General features: G+C 39.4%; 1 protein-coding gene across 5 annotated transcripts in view; it reads right to left on the bottom strand.

The window, feature by feature from the left end:
- Nucleotides 1-23,573, bottom strand: part of LOC121506856 (inositol 1,4,5-trisphosphate receptor type 1) — a 126,832-nt gene that overhangs the window by 88,616 nt on the left and 14,643 nt on the right. For all 5 annotated transcript variants that reach the window (XM_041782817.1, XM_041782820.1, XM_041782818.1 and 2 more), the window contains exons 4-9: nucleotides 8,895-9,004; nucleotides 8,236-8,322; nucleotides 6,217-6,375; nucleotides 2,111-2,209; nucleotides 1,369-1,452; nucleotides 646-792 (exon numbers count right to left, since the gene is read on the bottom strand). In XM_041782817.1, coding sequence (XP_041638751.1) covers nucleotides 646-792; nucleotides 1,369-1,452; nucleotides 2,111-2,209; nucleotides 6,217-6,375; nucleotides 8,236-8,322; nucleotides 8,895-9,004 — 686 coding nt within the window. The remainder of the gene's footprint in view (nucleotides 1-645; nucleotides 793-1,368; nucleotides 1,453-2,110; nucleotides 2,210-6,216; nucleotides 6,376-8,235; nucleotides 8,323-8,894; nucleotides 9,005-23,573) is intronic.

Here is a 23,573-nt window from a genome sequence, read left to right as displayed (position 1 = left end):
AATAGGGAGAGGTGGTTAAAATAGGCAAAAAATGGGCAAAAAGAGTGGTGAAAAGAGGTTAATAGTGGCAAGAAAAGGTCAAAGAGGCAACAACAGGCAGAATGTGGTAGAAAGTGAAAGAAAGGGTTTGAAAGTGGCATAAGTGGTCTAAAAGTGGTAGACATTGGCAGTACAGGTGGGATTAAAAAAAATGGGAAAATAGGTTTAAAGTGGTAAAATGGGTAGGAAACTTTGTGAAATTGTATTTTAAAGGGAGCAAAAGTGGGTTAACAGTTGAAAGTGGCGAAATGTGTGGGGAAAAAAGTTATTTGAAGGGTTTAGAATGTGGCAGAAATTTATTTGAAGTAGAGAAAATGGGTAAAGAAATGCATAAAATTGGCAATGATGGCAAACAATACAGCAAAAATGGACAGATAAAGTGGTTGAAAGAGTTAAAAGTCGACAACATCAGAACCCAATAGTAGTTTAAAACACTTTTTGGCTCCAAAATGAAGAAACTGTTAGCCATGATGCTACTGATCCAACACACATACATCAATATTATCAATCAATCAATGAGGAGGGCTCAGTCGACTCTACAAGCACGTCTGTCGGCCAATCTAATATCATCAATCTCTTAGCAAAAACAAACATTTTCTTCCTTACCTCTATCTCCCATAAGGCTTTGCTGCTGGTTGCCGAGGTAGCTGACTGCCGTCCAGTAGTGCGTAGAAAAACATACTGTTTTTTTCTGTGATCATCACATGTGAGGAATTTCTCCTGCTCAGCATGAAACAGACGTACCACATCTCCCTGGAGAGAGGGAGATTAGCTGTCAGTTTCAAAAAGATTCAGCTCAACCACAGAACAAACTCACATTTAAAAGTTAATCTCAACTTTTGTCATACATAACAAGAAGCATCTGCTTGCATGTGCAATAACAAAAATATTTCTCTGCTAATATTAACAGAACATAAAGTCTCCGAATACATAATTTTAACATGATCAACCTGGTTCTGCCTGTTGATATCTTCTAAAAAATGTATATTAAAACCCAAAATTTTAGCGGACTTTGGCCAGATTTGCTTTTGTCTCAGTTATGCTGAAAAATATTGAAAACAAAATGCATTTATAACCAGGTGTAGTCGATTGATAATATTGATCTGGAAAAAAGCTAAGCCAACTGCCCACTAAGGTCTGATGAGAGATGTTATACAACACCTCTTGCTGCTTTTGACCTTCTACTTTGAATCAGTGTTCTGTTGCTCACTGCGGCTAATTTGGTCTGTGTGTATCTAAATCTTAACCTCCTGCTGTAGATATAAGATGTATCTGCTGCATAATCCTTTGATAAACAGATTGTAAAAAAACGTATTTCTTGAGACAAACCCCTTTAAGGATGATTTCCTGATTGTCGCTCCATTTCATAAACAGGACGATCTTCCAGCTTGTGTTACAGTTAACTGAGTTCACCTGTGAAACAAACAATTAGAGATGTGACGATTAGAGAGACATAATCTCCTGGCAGTGAGCAGCACAAAACAGCTCTGTGGGAGGCACAGTTCAGTGTTTGTGGAGTTTAATCTTTACCTTATTATCCAGGGTCAGACAAAGGAAAAAAGAATCACCAAAGATAGACAACACAGGCACCTCAATGCCTCAAGGGATTACATAGTTTTTACCTAAATAAAACACTGCTTTAAAGTTCTTAAAGTGTGGCACTGGTGAACTAGTGGTTACGTCTGTGCCCCATGTCCTGAGGCTGCTGCCATCAAAGCAGGTGGCCCAGGTTCATATTCGGCCTTTGGCTTTTTTCCCACATGTGTCTGTCTCCCCAGTTTCCAATTCAAAATTTAAGTGTCTTGTGTGTTTCTGTGGTTTAGTAAGACACCTGAAAGGCTCTTGGATAAAACAACTAAGGTTATGTTAGCTCTGAGCTTTATAGTCTTAAAGGGGGATCATTCTAAATAAGCATTAACAAGGAAAGGAAACAACTCTGAAGTGTTTGATATCAGGGAGCTAATAACCAAGCAGCAGTTCAGAGAAAGAAAGCTATAATAAGGTTCTACACAAACACACAGAGACACTCCCACACAAACATGTGAGGAGTGATGATGAGTTAGAGCCAAACCTCATTGCAGCCTGGATTATCTACGAGCTGGTGTGTGCTGGCATGGAGAGGTTGACCGGCATTCACGGGGTTAAGGACCACTTTGTCTCCAATCACAACCTGAAATAAGATAACAAGGTACAAGAATGAGAAACAAAGGATATGTTGCTGCTAAAGACGATCAGGCATTAACTAACAGATATCATTAAATGATGCTTCATAAAGAATGGTCATAGCAAACAAACATAACAGTGTGCTCATACGCTACTAAGTTAGAGCCGAATCAGTAACATTATTGCTTTTGCTAGCAGCCACTGCTAAGACTGTCAAGCTAGAAAACTGCCAGCAGCCAAGCTGCAGCAAACGTTAGCTCTGCTTGTTTCAAGGCATTTAGCCTGTTTTAAGTTAGCATTTAAGTACTGATCCAGACCACACAATTGTGAAAGCTAATTTTTCACATCAGGGAACTCCTTGGCTAACTTATAATACCAATACAAAGCTAATACCAAATCTTGAACCAGAATTAATACTTTTGTTGCTTGTGCTAGCAGCTACTGTTGAAGCATAGGAAAGGAAAAGCACCGCTAGTTAAGACTGTCAAGCTAGCTCTCCTTTCTGACCTCAGCTAACACTATAATACCAATTAGAGCCCGACCGATATGAGATTTTTGGGGCCGATGCCAACACCGATATTGGGGGCAAAAAAAAAAAGCCGATGTCCGATATATCGGCCGATATCTGATATATTGGCCGATAACCGATATATGGGCCGATATATGAAATAAGAACACAGGATATATACTGTACATGAACGCGAATGTGGACATGTGGATAACCAGTTGCATTTATCTTTGTTTATTTCACAAAGATGCAACTTAGACTATGTTAAAACGCTGTATAATAATCTTATATTTTGGCTGCAGACCATATTAGACAGGAAAATGATCAATGGAGAGCCATATTTACATCGTTGTGGCAAATATGCACATAGAATATGTTTACAATGTGTTTCTCAATAACCCTGGGGAAGGCCACAAGCTTAAATGCACCTGTTTTATAAAGTTGTTCTCTAAAGATCTACTATTAGTGAAACTTTCTGTCTCCATACTGGTAGAATATGTCACAGGAAAGATAAACACCATATGAATGCTTTTCTGGTTTGTGCTTTTCAAAGTAAAATCCTGGTTTAGCATTTCTATAGAGAAACTCTGTTCACTTGTACAGAATGCTTTTATTTTGAAAAGTTCCCGACAAACTTCCACTGTACACTGAATCAAGTTGCTTTTATAAGGGGGGTTTATTGCGGTAAAACTACGAAGGAGGACTGGGCTTTGAAAGCAGGGATATGCAGCTGATAGGCAAAAAACTCGCGCCCTGTGTGAAAGCTGCACCGGCAGGAATCGTAGCTGACATGCGGGGCACACGCAAGAAGCAAAACAAGACGAGTGAGTCCGACTGCAGCAGGGATTGGGCTACCTGTGAATGCTTAGGGACGAGGATGGCAGCCCCTGCTGCTCCGTGAGAAGAGCAACAACGATACGTACTTTCATGTCATAGTCACCAAAACTCTCCAGTAACACCAGAAATAGTCGCTTGATTTGTCGCTAGTCACTTTTTTTTGAAAAAGAGTCGCTAGAGGGGTCTGAAAACTCACTAACTATAGCGACAAAGTCGCTAAGGTGGCAACACTGGGTGAGGGAGAGCTGCTGCTGCACTCTGTGTTTGAGGGAGAGGGGCCAGGCACTCGGGCTGAGTTCCGCAGGGATGCACACAGAGCGACAGGAGCAAAAAGAGAGAGACAATATCCCCGCGCAGTAAAAAAAGTTAATCGGCTACATATTGGCTGATGTTGATCAATCTGTGAAACGCTATAATCGGCCCGATTAATCGGCCTGCCGATAAATCGGTCGGGCTCTAATACCAATACAAAGTTAACACAAAGTCTTCAGACCTGAATAAATATATTTATTACTTTTGCTTGCAGCTATACTGTTTACCCACAGGAAAGGAAAAGCACTGCTACTTAAGATTAGGTGACCAGGTTTCTGAAATGAACATAGAATACAGTATTTACCCTGAAATTTTCAATTACCAGAGGTCCTCAGGTAATACTAATCCCATGTGAATAAACTTTGAAACTGGTCTAGACAGTATTCTAGATCCAGGATGTTTTAATCAACTTTATATTATTTTATTCTTTATCATTTTTCTATCAATCAGTTTATTCACAGAATCAATAAATGCATACAGTCTTTCATGATAATTCATAAAAAAAATCATTTTTTAAATGGAACTCCCAAGAAAATATGTAATTTTTTTTTAGATAGGGGCCAAGACATGGTAACACAATTTACAAATAGCATACATAATACATATTATACACAATTATAAATATAATTCAACCAGCATTCCTCATAAAACCTAAAGACACGGCAATACCCTAAGACTTACTCTTAAGATCCTAAATGTATTGAACTAATACAGTGCATGTAGACAACTTAGAAAACTGCACAGAGCACAGATTCTGGAGAAACCACGTAGTATCTCTTTAACATCTGCTGGCAGCCAATAAGAGCAATAAAGCTAAGGTTGTTTACATACCCAAGTTAGCAACAAGTCTGAAATGGGTGTTGTGAAATTACTAGTTTTAGTCAGGTTTTCAAATTAATCTAGACTTTAAAAACTAGAACTACTAGAAACTAGGGCTGAACAATTTGGGAAAATAATTGCAATTTTTTTTTTTTTACCTAATATTGCGATTATGATTTAATATGTGATTATCTCTTAAGTTCCTCAGCTCATGTATTTTCCAACAAAAACAAGCAATAAATCATTCTATACCATAATCAACACAACATTAGATTAAACTAGGGCTGGACTATTTTGTGATGATTTCGACTCATTTTGCAAATTGGATATGAACTGTTGTATTAATAGGAGTGATAATCTTAATTTAATTCTCATATTCAACAAGAAAAACATGGAGAAAATCATTTTTTTTTGTACACTATTCTAAAAGTATGCCACTAAAGTGATTGCATAATATGTAGTGCATAATGTCTCTGCTGTAAAAAAAATGTAAACAGGTATTTTGTCACAAATTTCAGGTGAAAGAAATATTGCACCTTCTCAATCTGAAAATTGCAGCAGGCCATACTGCAATTTAATCTAATTTGAGATTAATTGCCCAGCCCTCAAATTTTTTCCCCAGGAATCTTCAGCTGATACGATTAAGACCGCTAACCAAACTGCCACTTTCATCAGCTTGGCTTGTTACTTGACCTTCTTTTAAGGATTCCTCCATTATATTGAGTCATACAGTTATGGAAACAATTTTTTTGTTTACATTTAGGGTAATAAGTAGTACTTACAACTGCTAGTATCAAGAGGTACTCCTATGCTAATACAACAACACTAAGCTAATACCTGAATCCTTATCAAAAAGACGATATCGGGACACCCTTAAATCAGTCAAACTCTATGAACACAACATAAATACTGTATCAGCAGAGTGCAACTCAGATGCAGTAGCCTACGTACTCAATGAATCTGTAACATGCATACAGGTAAGAGTGGAAGTGACTCTCATTTTCTTTTTGTCCAAGTCCTGCTGCTTATGGCTATATGCCATGTCTAATCTAAAAGGAGCTTAGCTGAGAAGCCCTTTCTCTGCCCAGGTTTATTTAGTCCTTTGGCACCAGCACACAAGTTCCTACTGCAGGGAAGATGAGTTGGTGCCAATAAGAGCTTTGTGATCAGGCAAAGACCAGTTAGGTGCTGGCATAGGTCCATCCATGGATTGATGTAATCAGATAGATTCCCAACACCCAGGCTGAGGATGGTAGGAAGGACCTGTGCCCTCTAGGTCTAAAACTTTATTATTCAGTCTTAACCTTGTAAAAGAGATTCCCTGCAGCATGCAAACTACAAGCTCCAAATTACAGATAGAAGCCTGACATTAAGATAATTATCTACTACCTGCATTTCTAAAAGCACACAACGTCAAATGTTAAACACACACACCCCAGGCACGATTCAGCCCTTTGCTTTGCCTGATGTTGACTGACACATAGACAGTTGCTCCCACAATGCACCATGCCAACAGCATATGAGACATAATGACTCACGCTGTCTCCGATTGAGCGTAGCTTGTAGAAAGGTTGGATGTAAAACCAGGAGCCCTCGTTTCCTGCAGTGTCCAGCATTACCCTCATGGCGTTCTTTTCTAACAGAGCAGGCAGACGCTTGTTCACTGTCAGGTATTTGTTGCTCTTCAGGTGGAGGAGCTGAGCGAGAAGATACAGCATGAGACAGAACAAAGAATTTAGAAGTAAGTGCTTTGAGTTGTACTCTGAGCACATGGAAAGCAAATTGATTTTTGAGACAAAATAATTCAATTTGTACTTAGCTTATAAACTGTGAGTACTTTGTTGAATGTTTTAGGTTTGCATAATATGTGTGTTTGGGGGATTTTGTATCTCAGTGGGAATACTCTAAGATCAATAAAGGTAAAAATAATCACCTATACAGGTGCATCTCAAATATGTAAATAATATTAAAAAGTTTGTTCATCTTAGTTTAAGAAATGAAACTTCTATATATTGTAGATTCATCTCAAAGAGAAAAACATCTCACAAAAATCCACTTTCTCAAAATATTAGAAAATCACAAAACACTAGTCCAAAGAAGGATTAATAATACAGAAATGTTGACCTTCTGGAAAATTATGCCAATTTATGCACTCAAAAACTGATTTTATTGATAATTGATTAAATCAGTTAATTAAAAGGTGTGCTACTTTGGCTCCACTGCCAGGTTTATCTTGCCCTTTGGCTTTTTTTCACCGTCTCAACTAATAATCTACCCACAACACCATCTGACTAGCTTTGTATCACATATACCAGGCAAGCAACACTCAGGCCTGGGTGGCACTGACAGAGGGAGTTTTTAATATCTCTTTCTGTTTCCTGCTGCTACTGGGTTGTTTAATGCTGTTTCTTACATTGATAGAACTAGCATTTTGTTTGTTTTACTTATTTTTAACATGCGATTTAACCACTGTCACATTAAATACATTTTGTTTTCTACAGCAAATACATATTGAAATTCAACTTTCTTAAGTAAATCAAAGGAAAAAAAAACTTTTTAATAATGTTCTAATTTTTCACAAATACCTGTAGATTTCATAAATTCATTCATTCCTCCAGCATGTCTGCTCTGTTCAGGATTTATCTCTGTGTATTTCTGTCAGATACATTTGTGGTCAGATTATAATTGCTTCAAAAGGCTTTAACCCACCCCTAAATTAACAGCGCTGCAAACAGGCACACAGAGCCGAGGCTTCTGCTGGAGGCAGTGTGGAACCCCTATGGCTAACCACTTTCATGTTTTTTGGGCCTGCCCCAAAATCCAATTATTTTGGAGGGAGGTGTCAACCGAGATAAATAAAATAATTGGGGTGGATCTAGATTTTTCTTTTGTTATTTTATATCTTGGTAAAATTCCGGAAACAGTCCTTCATAAGGACAGGTACCTATTGAAGATCCTTTTGGCAAGTGCCAGGAAAGCTATAACCAGAAGGTGGTTGCAACCAGACCTCCCAACATTGGTCCAGTGGTACGGGCTCATTAAAGAAATTTACAGTATGGAGAGACTTACTTTTGTTTTAAGACTTCAGTTGGAAAAGTGTGTGGAACGCTGGGAAAAATGGATCATGTACATGCACATTGTATAGTGAGACTTTATGTTAAGATGTACGTATGTATGTATGTATGTGTAACAGAACATTTTGATTTTAACTGTATCACCCATGATGAACTAATGTTCTTTGTTCTTGTAAATAAAAAGTATTAAAAAAAAAAACAACAACAAAAAACAAAAGGCTTTAACCCTCCTTCAGAGTCACTTTGCAACATTGAAATACTAGAACAGACAACTTATTTTCAATTTTTTCTTTTTGCACATTTCAGTTTTGTGTTATTCAAGATTTAGAAGCATGCTCAAAATTTACTTTATTTACTTGTTTAAAAGATCAGACATTGAGGAAAATTTGTGAGATTAAATCAACTCCTTTGATTTAATGTCAGAGCATCTCAGATAAAGCAAAACTCTGTGACTTAACACCAAGAGGATGATTAAGAACAAACCTGTATAACATTTCCATATTGAATTACTGTACCCAGGAGCTTTTTGTTTTCAGAGTCATTTTGCTTCTTTTCCAAGTCAGCTGCACTCTGAAAGGAGAGAATGAGATATCAACCAGCTGCAAAATCGTTCATAATACCAGTTAAATGCAGTGAAGCGATAAAAAGTTATCTGACTGTTTAGCTGTTAAATAGAGCAGAGCTGTAACTAAGTTTTTAGCCAAAACTCTCAAGCAGGAGGGGCTTTGCCAAAAACTCTGGCTCACATCTCTATGGAAACAGAGTAGAGATTGCAATCTTTCATTTTATGGTCGGAAAGCAGATTGCTTTAAATGGTATTGTAACCAAGCAGAAAAAGAGAAAAGAGAGGGCAGAAAGGTGGGACAGCATGAGTAAAAGCCTTTAGAAATGTCTATAAAAGGACTTTAAATTCTACTTCAGCAGATATATACATACTCACTCTACTTTGCCATAAATTGCTCTTAATCTGCGGAGTGGCATGCACAGCAGCAAGTATCTGTGCTTTCATGCAGCAGCTTTACTGTCAGTTTACAACCAAACTCAGATCCTGTGAGGCCTGAAGATGTGTGGGTGTGTGTGTGTGTGTGTTGTGCTGCTTTGTGGTGACTACGGACACTCGCACATGTTGTCATTTCACTCACATGAAGCTTCTTAAGCAGCACCGTGTCCGTATTCCCTCCAGGCTTCGCTGCTTTCCAGAACTGCTTCTGGGCCGAGTAGCGGTTCATGGGACACAGTCTGAACAGGCAGTCTGGACAGAAAGATAAAGACAACAAATACAGAGTTAAAAGATGGGGGAGGATAACAGATGAATGGACAGATAAATTCAAGTTAATTCGTGTGAAGGAAAGTAGAAAAACACATTAAACTTATTAATAGAAACACAAGTGCAATCAAATAAAGGCGTTTAAAGGACTGGGTTTTAAGGAAAGTAAAGACACAAAAACAACTATTTAAATGGACGGAATATGTTAAAACAGCTGGGGTGAAGCACAGAGAGGTTAGAGTCACAGTGTGGGAAAAGGGTCACTTCAACAGCTTAGGAAAAAACAATATATACAGTGAAGGACTTAGTAAACTATATGATACAAGGGGTTCATCAAGTACAGAACCTCCTCCTTGCATCTTTTTCTGCTCATCTGGAGCCGGGTCCACGGTGGTAGCAGGCTGAGCAAATCAAACCTGACATTAATATCCACAGCAACACTTTCCAACTCATTTTGGGGGATCCAGAGGCACTCCCAGACCATACAGGATATATATTTCATTCTGGGTTTCCCGGAGGTCTCCTCACACAGCTGGACTTGCCCAAAAGACCTCCAAAGGGAAGCGCACAGGAGGCATCCTGATCAGATGCCTGAACCACCTCAACTGGCTCCTTGCAATGCCAAGGAGCAGCGGCTCTACTCTTAGTTTCCTTCAGATGTTTAAACTCCTCACCCTATCTCTGGCTGAGCCCACACACCTCTTCGGGGATAACTCACTCCAGCTGCTTGTATCCAAAATCTCATTCTTTCGGTCTTTACCCAGAGTTCATGACCATAATTGAGAGTTGGAAGGCAGATCAATTAGTAAATCAAAAGCTTTGCTCTTCACTAACACAGTCCAGCACAACACTCGAAATACCACTGACCACTCCGCCTGTCAATCTCACCTTCCCTTTAACCCTTATGCATGAACAAGACCCCAAGATACTTGAGCTCCTTAACCTGAGGCAGAGACTCAACCCCTATCCAGAGGGAGCAATCCATTGTTTTCTGGCACAGGGCCATGGCCTCAGACTTTGAGGTGCTGACTCTCATCTCAACTGCTTCTCACTCAGCTGCAAACCATCCAAATGCCTTCTGGAGGTCCCCAGCTGAGGAAGCAGAAAGAATCATATCATCTACAAACAGCAGAGACAAAATTCTGAGGTCCCCTTACTGGAAACCCACCTCTCACCAGTTGCGCCTCAAGATCCTGTCCATGACAATCACAAACAGAATCAGAGATAAGGGTCAGCTCTGGCAGAGGTCAACACACTGGGAATGTGTCCGACTTTCTAATGAGAATGCAGACACAACTCTCACTTTGGCTATACAGGCCTGATGGTTCACCGTAGCTGCCCTGGGAACCTATATTCCCACAGTACCCCCCACAATACCCCTGAGGGACATAATCATAAACCTTGGCTTTCATTTGCAAACTCCAAGCAGGCTTTCATGCATTGTGCTCTGAGAAGAGTCTTCCATCTCTGCCATAAGCCCATATCAATGGACGACTGTAGTTATGGTTGTCCTTCTAGAGTGTTGTCACATCTCCACACAGGATCTCTGGAGCTCAGTCAGAGTAAGCATCAGGTTCTTGGTAACCTCACTTACTCTTACTAAGGCCCTCATTCTCCGATTGCTCAGTTTGGCCAGACGACCATCTCTTGGAAGAGTCCTGGTTGTGACAAACTCCTTCCATTTGAGAATTATGAAGGCCTCTATGGGAACCTTCAGCGCAGCACAACGTTCTTTGTAGCCTTCCCCAGATCTGTGCCTTGCAACAATCCTGTCTCTGAGCTCTGCAGGCAGTTCCTTTGACCTCACGGCTTGGTTTTTGCTCTGATGTGCAATGTCAGCTGTGAGACCTTCTATAGAGAGGAGTGTGACTTTCCATATCATGTCCAATCAATCTGTTTTACCACAGGTGAACTCAAATCAAGGTTTAGAAACATTTCAGCAAAGATTGAGAGAAATGTGAGGCACCTAAGATAAATTTCAAGTGCTTTTGTGTTTTCTAGACTAAAATGCTTAGGACTGAAAATGACTTAAATGTGGCTGAAACTTAAAAGATTTTAAGCTAGAGACTAGGACTAATTTAAAATAGTTGCAAAATTTAATACTGACACGTTGTATTACATTCTATGGAGGACTGAGTGTATCATTGCTTCCCTTTTGTGGATGTGGCTGTGTTTGTACTTCACACATATTCAGTATTCTCATTCATGTAGATCAAAGGGCTTTTTGTGCTTCAGAGCAGAGATGAGAGGACGGGGAAGCACGTGTGTGTCTATGTAACACAAATAAAGTAACAGATGGTTACTTCCTGTGGTTATTGAGAGTAACAACTCAACGTACCTCCCATGTCTATGTATATGTAATATATGTGTGTGTATGTATTAGTGTGTTGTTGGTGTCCACCATGAGATGCTGCAGACTCTGACTGTACTGCTCGTTTTCATACAGTGTAAACGAGCCCGGAGGGGGTGTGAGGGTTCAGCCTTTTCAATTTGCACATGGACACAGTTTTAGCATCACACAGTTCTTCTTCTGTCCCAGCAGAGTCCCTCCTCTGTGTTAAACACACACAGGCTGTTAAACTGGATGAAAGTTTAGTTGGGCAGCTAAAAGTTTACCCCCTACCAAAACAATACATGACAACTCTTCCCACTCCTAGTCATCAGCAGATCCTCCCTCTTAGCCCTGGCTTTCCTCTCATTTCACCTCTCATCTGACCCAAGAGAGGGCAAAAAGAGCAGAAAAAATGAACAATCAGTCCATCCATCCCCCCTTTTCTCCTCTCTGTCTCTGCTATCGCCGCTGTAACATGACCAAATAAGGCCAGCCAAAGAGAAGGGGAGTGGGATAAGAGAGGGAAGAAGAAGAGGGTGGGGACTCCCCCTATCTTCCCCCCTCAATGTTCTCTCATCCCTCCTCCCTCCTCCTAAATTCCTCAAACCATTCCTCTCTCACTCTCTATCTGGTTGATCTTCCCCCGGCCCCCCCTCATCAGATATGGTTTACTTTAGTTTGACCCAAAAATATAGAGAGGGAAGTGAGAGAAAAATAAGGAAGAGGAGAAGAGAGTGAAAGAGAGTGAAATAGAGAGAGGGAGTAAAAAGAAAGAGCGAGAGCTGCTTAATGCTTAGTGAGATGGCCTTTAATTTGACACAGACATTTTATCACGCTCTCTCTCACAATCACAGCTGCTGTATGAGTGACAGAGGATCAGCCTGCAATTAAAGCTGCTCTTAAATCATAAAAAGCTTGAAGAAACAACATGTCATCTCAGTAAAAACTGAAATCTGGGGTGAGAATTCCTTCTGGGGTCACCAGAGCTGACAGGATAAGACGTTGGACAAGTCCAGAGGGTAGAAAAACCAAAATGATTCATTAACATTCCTCTGACTTAAAACAGTCCTGACAACCACAACCGCAACAGCAGCCCATAAACAACCATCTATTTAGCAATAAAACATGTCTTTGGTGCAATATAACTTCAGACAAAAATCCCCCCCTTCTTTTTCCAAAGTCAAATGTATAACTCAGTTTGAATCTTGTTGATCATGTTTGCTGTAACTGCTCTGTGCAATCATTCACTTTGTCAAACATCCTAGCAGGGTTTATTTACAAATAATCTTTTTTTAAAGATGATCCTATTTGATTTTGTAGCTTATTAATTTAGACCTGTTTTATAACTATCTAAAAATTCCTCACAGGAGCTTTAACCTATAATGCTCATGGCTGTACAATTTTGTTATCACATCATGGACACTCAACCATCACAAAAGTCTGAATGCATTGCAATTAATATGAAGGAAGAGTTTGGAAATGAGGCGTTCTCAATCAGCGTCTGTACATTTACCTCTTGAATGGAAGTTGGAGCATGACGGTCATGCTTTAAGAGCATTTTACAACCAAATGAGGCTAAAGCAGGGGTGTCCAAACTTTTCCATTGGGGGCCACATACAGAATTATATAAGGATGGTGGGGCCACTTTCATATACCTCACCTTGATATTAAAGTAAGTAAAACCAATTAATGTAGGTTAAAACATGTTCAGTGATTGGGTATACTTAAATCGCTAGGTGATAGCTGATAAGGCAAATAGCCAATCATTTCTAAGGATTTTGGGGAGACCAATCACATTTCAGGGGGCCCTGTAGTCTCTGGCTACCACTGGCTCCGCCCCTGGAACATCATTAGTGCTGTTATTTGCTGCTGTAATCCATAAGAGTATTACAAATCAAGATATTTTTATTGTTTTGGTTGCCAGTGTTTACTATTAATAGTGTTGTCTCAATTTAATGCTTACAAAAGAGCATGAAAACTTGTCAGAATGTTTGTTTACAGTGCTAGTATGGTAGCACTACCTTGTGCTGCAACTAAGAACAATAATTCAGTCCAGCATAAGCTTCATGACTGTTTAGGGCCATATTTCATTTAATTTAAAGAAGTTCTGGGGGGCCAATTAAAAATGGTCAGCGAGCCACATTTGGCCCCCAGGCCATAGTTTGGACACCCCTGGGCTAAAGCTAACTATAACTCACATGTGTACCTTAAGTCCTATTTGATAGAGAGCCAGTCCATATTGTCCTTCTCTTAATACATCCATACTTACTATCCATAATCCAATCCATAATTTTTTTCTTATTCCCTTTTCTACGAGCAAAAGACTGCTATTATCACTTAGAGAGCTTCTGTTGTAGAGTGAAAGACACTCTTTGACCTCAACCCCTCCACCCTACCCTGTGTCCAGGGTTGTCGGGCAAGACGGGGCAAGATTTTTGTTGTATAGTCTGGCATGGTTCTGTTGTGAATGATCAAAAAAAAATCGTGTAGTCTGAGCCGGCCTTTAGAAATCGATGTAAAATGAGTCAAAACGCCTATCCAGACAAACCCACAAAAGATTGAATACTATGGTTGAACCATTTGGAGTATAAAGACATACAATTTGTCTTTTGAAAGGCAATATGTTTCTTCCCAAATGTCCAAACTCATTGTAGCTGCTACTGGCATTGAGTAGTATAACAAAACTTTTTTTTTCCCATCTGTATTTTTATAGTGAAACAGAGGTTTGTAGATGACTGCAGCTGGGAGGTAATAGATGAAAAACTCCCCTGGTCCAAAGCAATATGCCTTAACCAGTTCAGGTTGAAAGCTGATAACAAAAAAAAACAGAAAATAAGCATTTAACACCAGTTTTTCTGAGGGCTGCTTCTAGTTAGGGATCAAGTTAAGGTAGGGGTTAGGAAACCGAAGTTAAAAGTCAAAAACCTGACCTGCAAAACATCATTGTAAAATGTTTAATAAGGGTGAATTACAGTCTGCTAACAGGAAAAAAGCTTGTTCATCATGAAAACACTCAAACGCAGCTTACGTTAGCTAACGAAGCTTTGGTAACCTAGACTACCTAGATAATGTAGCTAAGTAGCTAACATAGCTAACATAGTTAACATAGTTAAATCTAAAGCTAACTTACCTATGTTTGCTGTGTTAGCTTATGCTACATTTGCTTTTGCTTTAGCTATGTAGCTATTTTACCTACGTTAGCTAAAATCAAACTGCAGACTCAAAAAAAAGCCCTTGATCATATAAGGCTACTACTTCGAAAGGTGACAGAGAAATCCTGTCCACCAAAATAACTGTTAGTATTACTGGCACAGAAACAGGAAAAATAAAAAACAAAGGCAAGTGTTACAGTTCACATCACCAGAGATATTATTTATGAAATTTTACTCTTTTCATGTTATTGGCAGCATGCAAGTCCTTATATGACTGGAGCTGGTGATATCACAAGAGAGGCTGGCACTTTGCTTCAACTGAGGCCCTCATTGGCTATGTCAGACAGATTATAATAGAATAGAAAGAGTAATGAAGGTCCCAACTGGCCAAACAAGGTGTAAATGTAAAGGTCAGAGATTGGTAGCTATTTTGCAATATAGAAATCTTCTTAATTGCTTTGGAGACAACATACATTACTACAGCCAATCAGTGGACTATTGAGAATAATAACAAAATCTGAAATTATACCACATCTTTATGTAATCATGTTTTCCCACTAAAAATTTGACTCAATTTAGATTGTGTGGACTCTTTCTGATGCAGTAGGAATGTTGTATGGAATATTATGATCAGGAGAGTACAGTAGAGCTTCTAATGGTGAGTTGTGCCACTTTCATTATTGCTTGTTTGTAGTCTAACAAATGCATAAATTGTGTCTGCTGTGGTGGCTTTATCCTGGAATCATTTAAATGGTCAGAATACTGAGAATCATAACTTTATGGCATAATGGCATGTGGTATAATTATGAACAGTCATTCTGTAAATAACTGAGCGACTAAAAAAAAGAAAAATGGAAAAAAACCTAGGGCTCTGCTCCCTCTCACACACAGTGCTGAGAAGAGAAAAGCTGACTGTGTCAAAGATGGTGTCAGATTCAGACTCAGCAGTTAACTTTAACCATGTAACTAGTGAAAACTATAGAAGCTCAGCGCTAATGGCATGCAGGGCGTGTGAGACACTTCAGCAAGTAACATGACAGCCTCATAAGAAGAACCTCATTTTAATGTGACAAACTGAAAGAGAAAGACACCACAGCTGCTTAAAGATGTTATCAATACTAAGAGGATTATAATAGAGCTGGTAATTGTAAGACGACAAAAAAGAAAAACACACACAATGACAAATATTTTCCCTGCGTAATTGTCCGTCAGCCACAAACGCAGACATTGTATCTCGTTTTGGTGAGCGACTCAGTTCGATCTCCCGACTGATTTAATCCCTCATTATTACAATCTGTAATGCTAAACCAATATCAACTAATTTTATTTACATACAATTTAATGTTATGTCAACAAGAAGTGAAATTGTGGTCTTGATTACTTAATTTTAAACAGGACATGGTTTATAAATCCTGCGGCGTATTTAACTAAAGATCTCATCAAATAGTAAAAATTCTTCCCATAACAGTAAAAACAATTCTGTATAATCAGAATCAGAATCATTTTTATTGTCACTGTACAATGTACAACAAAATTTTGCAGTACCATTTAGTGCTCCACCAGTTTCTTCTTTAATATTGAAACTGCTCTTGGATAGGTGATGTTTTTAAGTCTGTTAGTTTTGGTTCTTATTGTCCTGAACCATCTTCCTGAGGGTAGCAGTTGGAACAGGTGATGTGCTGGGTGGGATGAATCCTTCAGGATGCCTAGAGCCTTCCTGTGGTAGCAGGGCCTGAACAGCTCCTCTAAGGAGAGGAGAGCACAGCTTGTGATTTTCTGTGCTGTGTTGATGACCCTCTGGAGAGCTGTCTTCTCCTGAGCAGTGCAGCTGGAGAACCACACCGGGATGCAGTATGCCAGTACACTTTCAATGGGGCATCTGTAAAAAGACACCAGCAGCTCCTTGGCCAGGACGTTGCTCTTCAGGACCCTCAGGAAGTGGAGTCACTGCTGTGCCTTTTTGATCAGCACTGTGGTGTTGGTTTTCCAGGTTAGGTCATCATTCAGGTGCAGGCCCAGGAACTTTAATGTGTATGGGCTGAGGGTCAGATCTGTTTCTCCTGAAGTCCACTATTATTTCTTTAGTCTTAGTTTTGTTGAGGACCAGGTTGTTGATGCTGCACCATGATGACAGTTTTTTTTACCTTATCCCTGTACGCAGATTCATCTCCCCCTGAGATGAGCCCAACCACTGTCGTGTCGTCTGCATACTTCACGATGGAGTTGCCTGGGTGGGTGGGGGTGCAGTCATGTGTATAGAGAGTGTAAAGCAGGGGGCTCAGTACACATCCTTGTGGGGTGCTGGTGTTGAGGCTGAGTGCTGAAGAGGTGGGGCCCTACTCTGACTCTCTGTGGTCCGTCACTGAGGAAGTCCTTAATCCAGAGGCAGGTGGAGTGTGCCAGGCCAAGTGTTTTTAGTTTCGATACTAGTCTGCTAGGGATGATTGTGTTAAATGCAGAGCTGAAGTCAATGAAAAGAAGCCTGGCATAACTGTTTTTTTGTTCAATGTGGGTTAGGGTGGTGTGGGGGGCTAAGGCAAGGCGTCCTCTGCTGATCTGTTTTACGTATATGCGAACTTGTGAGTGTCAAATGTGGGTGGAAGTCCTCTGATGATGTGGCCTCTGATCAGTTTCTTGAAGCACTTCATTATGACTGGAATCAGAGCAATTGGCCAGAAGTCTTTTAGGCTGCTGATGGGGGTCTTTGTTGAGACAGGGATGATAGTTGAGGACTCAAGACAGGTTGGGATGGTGGCCTAAACTAAGGACAGGTTGAATATCTTTGTAAAGACCCCAGTAAGCTGGGCTGCACAGTCTTTTAGCACCCTGCCAGGGATGCTGTCAGGTCCTGCTGCTTTCCTGGGATTTACTTTCCTTAGTACACGCCTCAAGTCATGTTCCTCAACCATGAAGGAGTGGCTGGTGTTGGCTGTTGGATGAGATGGGGCTGCTTCTGATGTTGTCTGTTCGAAGCGGGCGAAGAAACAGTTCAGCTCCTCTGCCAGTGCAACATCGCCATCCACAACACTGGGTCTGGGTTTGTAGTTCGTGATAATCTGGACCCCCTGCCACACCTGCCTCAAGTTGTTGCTCTGGAGGTGGTCCTCAATTTTGTTTTTGTAGTCCTGTTTCGCCTGTCGGATGCCCCTTTTCTGGTCTGCCCTAGCTACACTGTACAGTTCCATGTCACGGAACTGGTAGGCAATGTTCCTGTTCCTCAGCAGAGTCCTGACCTCTCCTGACATCCAGGGTTTTTGGTTGGAATACACCCGGATGTGTTTGTCCTTGGTGACTGTGCAGTACCGGATGTATGAGAGTACAGATGTTATGTACTCCTCCAGGTCTTGGGACTCAAAGATGCTCCAGTCTGTGTTTTCAAAACAGTCCTGCAGCTGTGAGGAGACACCATCAGGCCATGTCTTGACAGTTTTTGAGGTGGGGGGGGGGGGGGGTCTCTTTTCCTGAGGGGGGTGTAGACTGGTAACATAAACAGGGATATGTGGTCTGACTGGCTTAGGTGGGGTAATGGTATGGCCCTGTGTCCCTGTTTAATGTTGGAGTAGACTTTATCTAGTAGGTTATTTCCCCATGTAGCACAGTTCACATGCTGGTGGAACTTGGGAAACACTACATTTAAGTCTACATGATTGAAATCCCTCGCTATTACATGTACTGCCTCTGGATATTTAGCTGGGTGCTAACAGCACTATGTAGGAGGCTAAGGGGTATTCAGTATAACTGAACATTCAATCCAAATCTGGACACAGGCTGTCCTATGACATAAGAGGTCAGCATGTTTAGTCTTGATGCTGCGCTAAAATGCATCCAAAATGCACAGAGATGCCCCAGGTCATCACTCATGCAGGGATTTCAAGGGGATTTAGATGACTGTAGGGCTCATACATGTGTTTAAAGTCAAGTTTTCACTCAGCAGCTGAGGGTTTGCAGCTATATAAACTATACTATAACTATATCTATAATAGCACAGCAGTGTAATGAATCTCCGCAGGATCCTGTCTCTCCCGCTCTCTCTCTCTCTCTCTCTCCCTCTCTCTCTCCCTCCCTCCCTCCCTTCTCTCTCTCTCTCTCTCATTCTCCTCACTGGACTCTGTGCACTGATCCCAGGTCAGGTGAAATAGGGATAAGATCAGGTTTTGTGAACAGGTTGCTGTTTTATAGCCATAAACAGTTATGTATATTTAATGATTATTCCAGTCTTGTTAATTCAACATCAGTGGATTCTGAAACTGTTAAAATCTGTAAATATTGTCATATGTTACAAGGGCAGCATATTCTTGCCTGACCTGTTTAGATTACTTGCAGGTAAATTCTCTTTCTAAGATAGCATTAACCCTTTAGTGTGCAACATGCAGCACTCATTAAATGGTACCTACATCTAATATTGGAACATCTCTCTTCATAAACATTACAGCAGCCTATATATCAGTCATTGGTTATTGCTAAAAAAACTGTCCGGCCCACAGGACGTCACGTTGGAGCAAATCCAGCCCCCGACCCTAGATGAGTTTGAGACCCCTGGTCTAAATCAACTTAGACATAAACATAACAAGCTCTTAGCAGCATGATATATTAATTATAATCCCGTTATGTTGGACTGAAACAACAACTGACACGAAGTCGACCAGCGTGCACCTGCCTATGTTCACATTATTCTAGTGATCACAGCACATTCATTTTTTATATTCATTTCATTTCATTCATTTTTATTCTTTTTTTTTTGTATATTATATACAAAATATCTTTAGCTATTTGTTTTAGTCTTATTTCAAATATTAACAATGAACAGGGCCAACTTGTTCCAGCTCACAGCGAGTAATATCTAAACATAAAATCTTTCTGGACAGCATCTAAAATACTTGTTTACTAAGAACAGCTGAAAACAGGCCCAAAGGTCTGGATTTCAACACTTTCACAGGCCAGATTGCATCACTGTCTTTCTTCTCTGTTCACTGTCTGTAATAAACACCAACGTTAACGTTAACATGTGCATTTTAAAGTGATGACACAGAGACTTAATAAAATATTTGCTGACAGCTGAATAATACACTTATACCAGCCAGGGCTGTAACAGAGGGAATATTGGATCCTGCACATTTGTGTCATGTTGATGTTGTGCTGTTTAGAACATGGCAGGTGGGTTGTGGGAAATTTTTGAGGGTCATCAAGTGAGTTTTCAGAATTTTTTCCCTACATGACAGTTATGTCTACAGTTCACATCAAAGCCATTCTGGGAAGCTCCACCTTTTCACACTCACCCTCTTCACCATAATAAACTCAAAAAAGGCTCCACCAGCCACTGGATAGCAGGAGATCTAAAGTCACCGTCACTGATGCTTGGCTTATAAAAAAAAAAGAAATACAATGTTACAGACCAGACAGCCACTGAAGGCAATGTGCAGAGCATGCAAAGAAAGCCTATGAGACAGAGGTGCAGTAGCCCCTTTCAAGCTCTACAACAGAAAGCAGCTGGACAAGATCAGAGTTAGTCTGGAGTTAACATCGGCCAAGCTAGCTAGCACCTGCCATGGGCCTAACCAACCAGCCGAGGACGGCACTGACAGGCTTTATGAGCGAACAAAAATGAAGTTGGGATGCATTTGTAAAAAAAAAAAAAAAAAAATGCATATGATGGTGAAGAAACAGTATTTAAGTGGTCAATAACATTTGCTAATGCACGATTAACCTGTCAAATTATTTATAGATCAGGATAATTTTGGACTGGGACACAATGGCTTGTACCTCCCAAAACGTGGCTCACCAGAGAAGTTTGGAAAACACTGCTTTAGAGCATAACAGTTGTAAAACGATCAGAAAAAAATCTAATTTATCTGTAGCACGGCTTTGGTTGTAACCAGCAGGTCTAAATCTTTCTATCTGGATCACCACTATGTCTTTTCTCTCTCTCCACAGCTGTGTCACCAATGACATTTTAGTCTCCTACCATTTTTATAAATTTCAAGTGACATTAATGCAGCACACATATTCTTAAAGCCCACGTTGTCCTGAAAAAAGGGTGTAGAGCTTGATTGTGCACCACAGGGTTGATGTTTTACAAGCTTTTTGAGGAACAAAGTCCAGGTGAGACAAATCGTTAAAACACAGCTTAAGGCTCATATGGTTAAATATGTTTATAATTCGAATGTGTAATCTAGTGGTGTTATTCTAGTGGTGTAATTTAGTGTTACTCTACTTTTTCATCATTATTTATTTTGCGTGTCTCAATAAATTTCAACAAAAACTGTATTTTTTCCTTTTATCTTTGCATGTTTGAAATAAACACTTAAACAAATATTCCCTAGGTTAAAAAAAATAAAAATAAAATGAGGCCAAACTTCAATTATAAAAACATCTTTTTGTAGGATATCTTGTGTTTAGCTGTCAGCTTTAAGAAATTAACTGTATTTTTATATGACAAATTCTGGGGTTTTTCTATTAAGGAAAAATAGCAGATATATGGTTTTGTTTTCTTAACTTAAAAAAACTTAGTCTATTTGAAAAAAAGTGTGCCACTTCACCAAGCCGTGTCTATTTATGTGCTTTTAAACAGAGTGTCATGCATCACTGCTTTGAGTGGTCTTGCACAAGGGGCCACAGATGAGTCACAGAGATCACTTATGCATGGAAAGTGCAACAAAGAGTCTAAGTTCTGCAGTCACCAATAAACCCCTCAACATTTTTAAAGATAAGTGTCTTGTTGCCATAGCAAAACTGTTTAGAGATAATTTAAAAACAGGGATAATTAAAAGTTTTATAAGAGGGCAATGCTGCTTATATATTTTTTCAAACTCTACAGAGAAGATATTTTTTCCAAAAGCAAAAAGATGCCTATTTCACCGTGTAACCTGTCATAGTTTGACCCTGCAAAATTCCCACTCTACTGTGAGCCTCTGTGTGGCGTCCCATACCTCTGTGACAGACCTGAGCTGATCTTCTCTGCTGTAATTTAGACCCACATCAACCTGGCAGAGGGCCTACAGAGACACATATTGCATAATCCAGCTTCCATTCTGTGCTAAATCAACAATATCCCCAATGATCTGCTTTGTATAAACTGCTATGTGCGCCAAGGTTCTTATCCTGTTGGAGATATTATAGAGGAAGCAGCCGAACACTTGTAGAGCATCTGAGACAATAAATGGGTCGTCAGACAACAGCTTCACTCAGCTGTTTCCTGCAAGAGCTCTCCTCTGTGACGACAGGAAAGAAGTATATGTGGATGTGAGGAGAGGAAGGGACTCAAGGCAGAAGTGCTTCTGGTGTTTATCTCGCATGAACAACCCAACTACTCTGAAGTGTGTCTCTGATTAGAAACACTGGTTTAGGATGACAACACTTAGGCGGGGAGTTAGCACAAAAAAAGAAAATGTTTTATCAAGTCCAGATGTTTTGGTGTTTCAGTCTATATATTGCTAGGGGACTGAAGATGTAAAATAGTATTTATTTCATTAGGTATGTTGAAATCTCATGTTTTTATTAGGCCATTGCTGTCATAGATGATGTATTATTTTGGGGAGGGCCAAGTCACGATTATGATTTTTTATCTCATAATTTCGACTTTATATCTCATAATCATGACTTTTTTATCTTGTAATTTTGACTTTTAATCTCATAATTTCCACTTTTTATCTCATAATTTTAACTTCTAATGTAATAGCTACGACTTTTTATCTCATAAATACGACTTATCTCATAATTTTGACTTTTTATCTCAAACTTGACTTTTATTCTCATATTTATGACTTTTTATCTCATAATTTTGACTTTTTATCTCATAATTTTGACTTTTATTTTCACAATTTAATTTTTTTATTTCATAATTTTGCCTTTTATCTCAAAATTTTGCCTTTTATCCCATAATTCTGACTTTTTATCTCATGATTTTGACTTTTTATCTCATAATTTGGAACACATCTCATAATCCTGCCTTTTATCTCAAAATTTTGACTTTTATCTAATAATTTTAACTTTAAATCTCATTATTTTGACTTGTATTCTCATAATTTTGACTTTTTATCACATAATTTGAATTTTTAAACTCATAATTATTACTTTTTGTAAGGTTTATTTTGGGCATTTTTGTGCCTTTATTTGATAGAGGAGGATAGTGGATAAAGTCAGAAACATGGACGAGCGCGGGGGAGAGACATGCGGTAAAGGATTCGAACCAGGGACGTTCACATACATGGAGCGTACCATGTACCTAACCACTCGGCCAACTGCGCCCCTAATTTTGACTTTTAATCTCATTATTTTGACTTTTAATCTCATAATTTTGACTTTTAATCTCATAATTTTGACTCTTTATCTCATGTTTATGACTTAGGATTCTTTTTTTTAATTGCCTTACTTCTACCTTTTTCTTTTTTAAGCGCGGGGAAATGGGCTTCCAAACACTCACCATTTCAAATAATCAGATGTCTAATATACACAATATTATGGAAGCAAACCAGTAAAGCAACTATGTACAGTTAGGAGGTGTTAATGACAATAAATGGCTTTCTAAGAGGGTACCTCTCCAAGCTGGCATAGATGATTGTCTTTTCAAAAGTCATATTGCACTATTATATTTCAAAAACATGTCTTCAAGCTATTAATATCTCAATTAGGAACTTTGATTCACAAGTTCATTAAAAGGGTTAAGGAGACTTAGGTTTCATAAAAAAGGGTTTGTCTGTTTACTGATGCTGACACTGTGTTGTTTCTTTTCATGGTAAAAAGAGACTCAAGTTGGCATGGTTCGTCCACAAAACTGTAGGAGAACATCAGGCTTCATGATCAAACCAAGGTTAAGAAGAGAGCCATGCCACCCTTCTGCCACAACACTGACTGTATTTATATCAAATAAGCACACATTGAATATATTAAGCAATGACAAAAAAAAAATAACAAACCCAACACAGGGTTTTGTCAAATGACAAATACACATTAATGAAGAAACGAAGCAGTCACACATGGAAGTATTTACCCACCAATCTAGGTGGTTGTTATGTTCTTAGCTTTTTGCTAACCGCTATTACACTGCTGTTAAAACAGTCTTATAAATCACCAT

This window comes from Cheilinus undulatus, linkage group 3 (assembly GCF_018320785.1).
Source record: "Cheilinus undulatus linkage group 3, ASM1832078v1, whole genome shotgun sequence".
NCBI classification, from domain to species: domain Eukaryota; kingdom Metazoa; phylum Chordata; class Actinopteri; order Labriformes; family Labridae; genus Cheilinus; species Cheilinus undulatus.
Note: the sequence above shows the minus strand (reverse complement) of the source record. Positions and strands in the feature narration are given on the sequence as shown.